This window comes from Seriola dumerili, unplaced genomic scaffold (genome assembly GCF_002260705.1).
Source record: "Seriola dumerili isolate Sdu_G_001 unplaced genomic scaffold, Sdu_1.0 BDQW01000319.1, whole genome shotgun sequence".
Taxonomy (NCBI): Eukaryota; Metazoa; Chordata; class Actinopteri; order Carangiformes; family Carangidae; genus Seriola; species Seriola dumerili.
Genome location: NW_019174574.1, coordinates 2,514,033 through 2,522,061, shown reverse-complemented (window position 1 = coordinate 2,522,061; position 8,029 = coordinate 2,514,033). Strand labels below are relative to the sequence as shown.

Sequence of the window (8,029 nt, the reverse complement as noted above, 5' to 3'; positions counted from 1 at the left end):
CACTACAATCCCCACCTTGGCCCTGAAGTGACAGCAGTGATGGAGCTCGCTACTGAGGACCCACCATAAATCTGCCTTCAGACCTCCTTAAAGAAAACACACAGAGGCTTCAGGTCCTGCGAGCCGCTGCCAGGCGTCTTGTTGGGTGGAATCCGAAATGTCTCTTTATTTGTGTTGAAATTAAACTGTCTTTTATTCCCTCCCGTTCTGTTAATGAGCTCCATGTGGCAGCAGGCAGGAGGCTTATCCGTCCTGACAAGGAGCTGGAGGGAAGGAGAGGGAGACCGGTTAAACAAAGTGAGGGGAGAGAGGGGAGGTCAGGGCCAGTTTGGTGCACACGCGTGCACACACACACACACACACACACACACACACACACACTCATGACGGAGCTGGGGATACATGCGTGATCAGGTGGACGTAAATTGTGGCTGAATTGTTGCAAGTAATTGATATTTTTTGCTTTAATCATCAGTGGATTGAGAATGATTTTCATTTTGGAGTTGATTGATGTTGCTGAAAAGATTGCGTCCATCTGGGAGATGTAAAGACAATAGTGTGAACATTTTGTTTTTCCTTTGCACATGATTTGCTTGTAATGACCTCAAATTAGAGCAGGGTCAAAGCTGTTATTAGTAGAAATTCAAATGAAGGGACCCATTCCTCAGATCAAACAAGAATGAATAAGAGGCGGGGTCATTTTCTTATTTTTTTTTCTGTTTAAGATTGATACTGTATGAGTCAAAGACAGCCATGGAAAAGAAGATTATCACTATTTAAACTGCTGCATTCGGTCTTTCATCCCATCACACAGCTCTCCACATCCCACAGCCCGCCAATTAGACTCATACAGGATGTTTCCCAACAAAACGCTTCGTTAATTTCACAAAAAAAAAGAGTGAAAGATAGAACTACGAACGTGTAAATAAACTGATAAAAAGCAACAGCAAAACAAAGTTGACAAGATTGCGGGTGACCTTGCCTTAAAATTACCCGTTCCTCAAATTCTTCCCCGTTCTAATTAAACTTTAGCCTTTATTTGTTCCAGATGCAGCTGTTTTGATGTGTTATTTTGGTGAGGGAACTCTGTGGCATGAGAATAGAGCAGACTCGTGTGTGTAAAAGCAGATCCGGTGCGAGCTGTGTGATCATGTTGACTCTGCGCTGGTCCATGCAACTGCAGTGAGCCAGCACAGACGTCCTCTCTCTGCGGAAGGTTATACATGGTGAACACAGACCGAGTGCTTCGGCGCATGTTGAGGGTTTTAGTCATAGGGTTTGAATCAGTAGCGTCACATGTGAGGAGCACATTGAAAGTGCACATAAAATGTGCTAATGACAGTGGTGATAAAAACCCATTCTGTGCGAGCGATAGGAGGCGTTATGTGTAATGACGTCAGCGCGGTGGACACAGCCGGCCGGGGGACGGGGCCCTCGCTGTGTCGCTGTGGCGTTTGGGGATGTTGGAATGAAAGACAGCTCTGAACAGCTCTGTACATACCACCTCAGCGCTGTCTTGAGTATTAATAGACATGTCTTTGTTCCGACTGACACGCTTCTGAAGTGGAATGAGACAAGCTGAGGCGATAAGGATCTCCACTCTCCGTGTGAGTCAAACCTCAAAGTACCACTTAGGCGGCTTTGCTTTTGCTCTCTGAAGTCTGGCAGTACAACGGGAGGCTGGGCTCAGACGGCAGCAGAGACGGAGACACTGACAGGAGCTGTCAAGGGCCTTTTCTTCCCGCTTGCCTTTATAAAGGACCAGAATGTAGAAATGAAGCCATGTTTGTAGTGTGGAGGTTGGTCCAGGCCTGAGTCCTCTGGTTTTACTTACCTAACTCTGTTTATGAAGGCAAGCGGGGGAGCGAGTGTAATGAAGGACTGAAAGGGAGGGCTCTGCGAGTACAAGTGTGAAAGAGAAAGGGATTATTTGTTGATGAAAAAGCTGTGATCAAGGGAAAGAGACAGACAAGGGAGGGTGAGCGGAGAAAGGGAGAGGGGTCATTAAAAGGACACCATCTCGCTTGCAGTAAATGGCAGTAAAGTATCTGGCTAATCTGCCATCATTACACTGATTAAATCACCGGGGATTTGGCGTTCCCATCAGCTGCAATCAATGGGGCAAAATCAATAGACAGGGGATACGTGAGAGGCTCTCAGCCACGGTCAGCTGCACCTCGTCCAGGGCCAGAGCTCCGTCTGTAGACCCAACCACCAAACACTTTTATATTAGCGTCAATAAAATTTAAACGACATGGATTTGGGGATTTTTATGTTAAGCGCTTTATGAAATAGTGTGGTTCCCTGGAGCTCCACGCAATGTCTTTTCCTTCACACGTCTGTGTTTGAATCTAATCCACCCCTCCACCCCCCTCCCTCCCTCCCTCCCTGTGGCCTGGAGTACTCATTCACTCTCCCTTTACTTTTGTCTCTCACTCATTGATTCACTCACAGATGGTGTGCGGGTTGTCATCCAGGTTTAATGTTAAATGTTAATTAAGGTGAAAGCTTACAGGAAAACACGGCAAAAACACATTTAAACATGCAATGAAATACGTAGTGAACAATAAATAAATTAAAGCTGAATGCTTCTAAAAACACTGCAATGGTCTGCTGCCAAAAAAGAACTCATTAAGAACAATTTGTGTTTTCAGTCAAAGCCAGAGTCAAAGGACATATAGGAAAAAGCCATTCATAATTTCCATGGCAAAAATAGACATAGTTGATAATGTGCATTAAAAAAATAGTTTTGCATATTTGTTTTCTTGCTGAGTTAGATGAGAAGACTGATATCACTGTCATGTCTGCAGAAAAGATGAAGCTACAACCAGCAGTCAGTTAGCTTAGGTTAGCGTAGCACAAACAGTGACCTTGGCTCTGGCAATCAGCACCTCTACAGTCTGTTGCTTTGGTTTTCTTATGAAAAGATAGACGTTTATTTGTTCCTTGCTGAAGATAAGCTACAAGCATTAGCTTAGCTTAACATAAAGACCGGAAGCAGCTAGCCTGCCACTGGCCTACCAGCTGCTCTGAAGTCGAGGAGTTATGTTTTGTTCTAAGAAAATAGTTTGATATCTTTAGAAAGCTGCTCATTCGCTTTAGAGTTAGATGAATAGATTGATACCGCACTCATATCTATGCTAAATAAATAAATATTAAGTTAGAGCCAGGAGTTGATTAGCTTAGCATAAAGACTTGAAGCAGGGGTAAAGCCTGGCCAGGAGCAATGTTTTTACCCCACAACCTTTAACTCTCAGTAAAAACTTTTTTTTTGTAGAAATTAAACACACATGATTTAAAAATAGAGAGGTTAAACATGAGATCTAGGGGTCGTGGTGGTAGAGTGTGTCACACAGAGACAGAGCCGGGCGAACTGTTTCCCTCTTCTTCCGGTCTTTACCGTAAGATAAGCAAACCAGCTGATGACTGTAGCTTCATATGTTCAGTGGTATTGATCTTCTCATCTAATGCCTAGCAAGAAAGCAAATCTAATAAGTTCCTAAAATGTGGAACTAGTGGTTTAAAATCAAACATCACTGTATGATCAAGAAAATGCTATCTCAGTAATCCTATGACAAACATCAAAAAACAAATTGCCGGCACAGGGGCTGCTTCTGTTTCTTGGACGTATATTATGCTGCAAATCGAACTGAAGTCAATTTTCTTCATCTTTCAGGATGAGGCAGTGTAAAGGTTGGAGCGTGGTGCTGCTGGTGCTGTTGGGGCTGGGAGCTGTGGCCCAGAAGTTGCCCACGAGAGACGAAGGGCTCTTCCAGATGCAGATCAGAGACAAGACGCTGTTCCACGATTCCTCCATCATCCCTGACGGAGCTGAGATCAGCGGCTACCTCTTCAGGGACACACCTAAAAGGTAAGTGCTCTTCAAAGCAACGGTGACTCAATGAATCCCAGTCATTAAAAACTGTTTACATGTTGTTATGAGAGGTAAAAGGGGCCAATGCCCCCGTCCACTACTGACTGATCCATAACAGTCACTGAGGAAAACATTACAGCTGCTGATGGCCACTTACTGTAAGCAGATAGGAAACATCAGATGGTGGCTCAGTAACATGATCTATTATGTTGATGCAAAAACTAAATAATAGATGAGAAAGTCGTGTGTGTGTAATTGAGTGTCTATCAGCGCAGAGAGAGAGAGAGAGACCAAGGTCGGTGGAACAACAATACAACAGACTCAAACAGTCTGCTCATGCATTTAGCCCATGCATCATAACCTCAAACTATGATGAAAGATGAATGTTGATGCTCATATCAGGCCTATCATTTACACAGGTACTACTTTGTGGTGGAAGAAGACAACACACCCCTGTCTGTGACCGTGACACCTTGCGATGCTCCTCTGGAGTGGAAACTCACCCTGCAGGAGCTGCCAGAGGAGGCCAGCGCAGAGGGATCAGGTATAATTGACATCAGGCAGCAGTGAAGAGGTTAATGACACGTTCTGTGGAAATATCACTATCCCCCACACACAATTAACTGACGCAGTGATGTTAGGCTGTGTGTTTTGGTGGGTTTTAATTAAGTCACAGTCGCAGTGTCTAGTCTGACCACTTATGATGTCTGACTCGGCCCAAGCTGACGTCTATAATTTTAGAGGGGAAGGGCTCCACTCTTGTCGACCTACTGAATCAAAGCCATTACATCCCTTTACTTAAGCTGTCTTGGTCTTCTTAAGGTAAATCCTGCTGCTCTCTGTCTGTCTGTCTTTCTTCCTCTTTTCCTTTCCTTCTTTCTGTCTTTTTTTTCCTTCCTCTGTCTCACATTAAAACTTTCTCCATCTGGAGGGTGTCCTGTCAGCACAGGAGGTCTTGCCAGATGACTGAAGCGGTGGTTTTGAGCGTAGATGTGTGATGTGAGCATACATTTGAATGTCAATACGTGAGCACCTGCGTGTGTGTCTGTGCTCTTGTCAAATCAAATATTACCAAATGATTTATTGGGTGGTTACGCCGCTGGAGACACGTACCTTTCCTCAAGAGGAAAAAATTCATCCTGAACTGAAAGAATAGCGACAAATCTGGACCCAACACACGGTGGAAGTGTGACTTCAGTTCAGCCACTGAACTTCCTCCTGTCTTTGCATGTCTTTTTGCTAAATGTCTCTGGTGGGAGTAGATCTATGAGCAGTGATTTTTAGTACATCGCTGAGCACACTCTCTGGTCGACAAACACAATATTATGGTTTCTGGCTCAGGCCGGAGTAAGAGCTCAGACTGTCTCCCTCACAGAGAAGCTACAAGGCACTTCTTTTTAGCACAGCTCGGCCGGAAAGGCCGAGTGAATGCTGGCCTGTGATCTTTGGGGCTGTTTGGAGTGAAAACATGGCTGCCATGTGAGGGGGCTAATCGTCCGTGAGGCTTGCAGAGCTTCATCATGACCTCACAGCAACAACATGTTACAGATTTTTTAGTGCGGGTGGAAATTACTTTCCATCAAAGCCAAAAATGAAAAAGAAGAAAAATATTGTAAAGGTCATGACTAAACATCTCTGTCAACATGTTCAGAATGTTGTCAAGCAAAAGAGCTTATGTTGTGCGTGTTCTTGGTTTTCCAGGAGAGCCTGAACCTCTGGAGCAGCAGAAACAGCAGGTGACTGTGGACGAAGGGACGGAGCTCTTCAACTACAAGGGTAACGATGTGGAGTCGTACGTGGCCACCAGCACGTCCTCCGGCCTCTACCAGCTGGAGTTGCTGTCCACAGAGAAAGACAGCAACTTCAAGGTGTACGCCACCACGACTCCAGAGTCTGACCAGCCTTACCCGGAGCTGCCCTACGACCCCCGTGTGGATGTGACCGCCCTGGGCCGCACCACCATCACGCTGGCCTGGAAGCCGACGCCTACAGGCTCTCTGATGGGCCAGCCTGTCCAGTATTGTGTGGTAATCAACAAGGAGCACAACTTCAAGAGCATGTGTGCCGCTGAAGCCAAGATCAGCAACGATGATGCCTTCATGCTGGCTCCAAAGCCCGGCAGAGACTTCAGCCCGTTTGACTTTATGCACTTTGGCTTTGTTCCCTCCGACAATGGTTTTGGCAAAGACCGAGGCCTCACAAGTAACAAGATCTCACGGGCCTACACAGCCAAGCCCAAAGCTTCAGACATTCAGAAGGTGTGCATTGGCAATAAGAACATTTTCACTGTGTCAGACCTGAAACCAGACACGCAGTACTACTTTGATGTGTTTGCTGTGAATTCTGCCACCAACACCAGCACAGCATACGTGGGAACGTTCGCCCGCACTAAAGAGGAAGCTCGTCAGAAAACAGTGGAACTGAAAGACGGAAAAGTGTCAGACGTTTTCATCAAGAGAAAAGGCAGCAAGTTTCTGCGCTTTGCTCCCGTGTCTTCCCATCAGAGGGTCACTCTGTTTGTCCACACGTGTCTAGATGCCGTCCAGGTGCAGGTGAGGCGCGATGGTAAGCTGCAGCTCTCACAGAACGTGGAGGGGGTACGGCAATTCCAACTGCGGGGGAAGCCGAAAGCCAAATACCTGATCCGCTTGCGGGGGAGCAGGAAAGGAGCCTCCACTTTAAAAGTACTAGCCACCACACGACCCAGCAGCAAGCAGCCCTTCCCTTCACTTCCGGAGGACACACGCATCAAGGCCTTTGACAAGCTGCGCACCTGCTCCTCCGTCACCGTGGCCTGGCTGGGCACGCAGGACCGCAACAAATACTGCATTTACCGCAAGGAGGTGGCTGATAATTACGGCGAGGAGCAGAGACGCCGGGAACAAAACCAGTGTGCTGGGCCAGAGACCCGCAGGAAGTCAGAAAAGGTCCTGTGCAAGTACTTCCACAGCCCGAACCTGCAGAAAGCTGTGACTACAGAGACCATCACCGGTCTGGAGCCGGGCAAGACCTACCTGCTGGACGTTTACGTGGTGGGACACAGTGGTCACTCTGTGAAATACCAGAGCAAACTGGTGAAAACAAGGAAATACTGCTAAATGACTCTGCAAAGAATAAATCTATTATAAATATATATATTAAATAAGTTTATTTAACTCTAAGTGATATTCTACTAAGGAGTGTATACAGACTGACTACTCACACAGCTGATGGGCCTGTGGCAGTGACTGAACTGTTTGTAGAGAGAGATATCAACCTGTATATTTATGTTTACATTTCATTGTGGCACGTCTGGGTGGCCCGTGGCGTGAGCTGCTCTGTTACCAGGCCTGTCGTCTTGACACCATGTTGCCACCGGGGAGGCAGAGCTTCAAAGAGGATCATCTTTCACATTGTATGTTTTCTTTGTTTTTCTGCATGACGTTTGCTTTTTGTCCGTCATATTTGTCCATCGCTTCAGTTTGGAATCACGTGGAGCGGAGGAGATACAGTAGCTGCCTGTATTGTATTAATCTCCCTCTGCATATTCGCCACATGTTTTAGGAAGAATTTAAATTATTTTATACTTTTCGTCTCTTTTTGATCGTCTGTTTTTATTGATGACAATAATAACTGTTACGAGGAAATTCCAGTTTTATGAGGAAGTTGTCGTAGTTCAGACATTCCCCTATGTATCTCAGCCAGTGTTTGCTCTAGAGCCCATCTTGTAAATGTGTTCTGTGCTGGAGATCTGTGTTATTATCACTGTATCGCTGTGTGTGTGTGTCACATGTACAGAGTTGTCCTGCCAATATTCATGTACATAAACACTAAATATAGAACAAGTAATCCCTGTGTCACCCTGGGTGTCATGTTCTTTTGCCAAGCCGTTAACATCACAATCGTGGCTCCGGGATCAAAGAGCACGCTGGGTATTGTGTTTATAGATTCAGGCACCTATATTAGGATTCACATGTAAGCAGGACTTGATACTTGGAGTGATTTGAAATGATGACTTGAGCCTAACAATGATTTGCCACAAACAAAGATCAACAGAGGATGAACTATTTCCAGGAAATAATCCTGAAGACTTCTTTTTCCAGGTCACGCAAGTGGTGCCTATGCTCCATGAGAAAAGTTACCCCATGGCACATCGTTTGCAATCAAATCAGTCAA

The 8,029-nt window shown here is 45.7% G+C and overlaps 1 protein-coding gene across 1 annotated transcript in view; it reads left to right on the top strand.

Annotated features, from left to right (window-relative positions):
• Positions 1-7,702, top strand: part of ndnf (neuron derived neurotrophic factor) — a 10,261-nt gene extending 2,559 nt beyond the window's left edge. The window contains exons 2-4 of the mRNA XM_022759095.1: positions 3,677-3,871; positions 4,294-4,418; positions 5,576-7,702. Of these exons, the coding sequence (XP_022614816.1) occupies positions 3,678-3,871; positions 4,294-4,418; positions 5,576-6,972 (1,716 nt within the window). The 5' untranslated portion in view covers position 3,677 and the 3' untranslated portion in view covers positions 6,973-7,702. The remainder of the gene's footprint in view (positions 1-3,676; positions 3,872-4,293; positions 4,419-5,575) is intronic.
• The last annotated feature ends 327 nt before the right edge of the window (positions 7,703-8,029 follow it).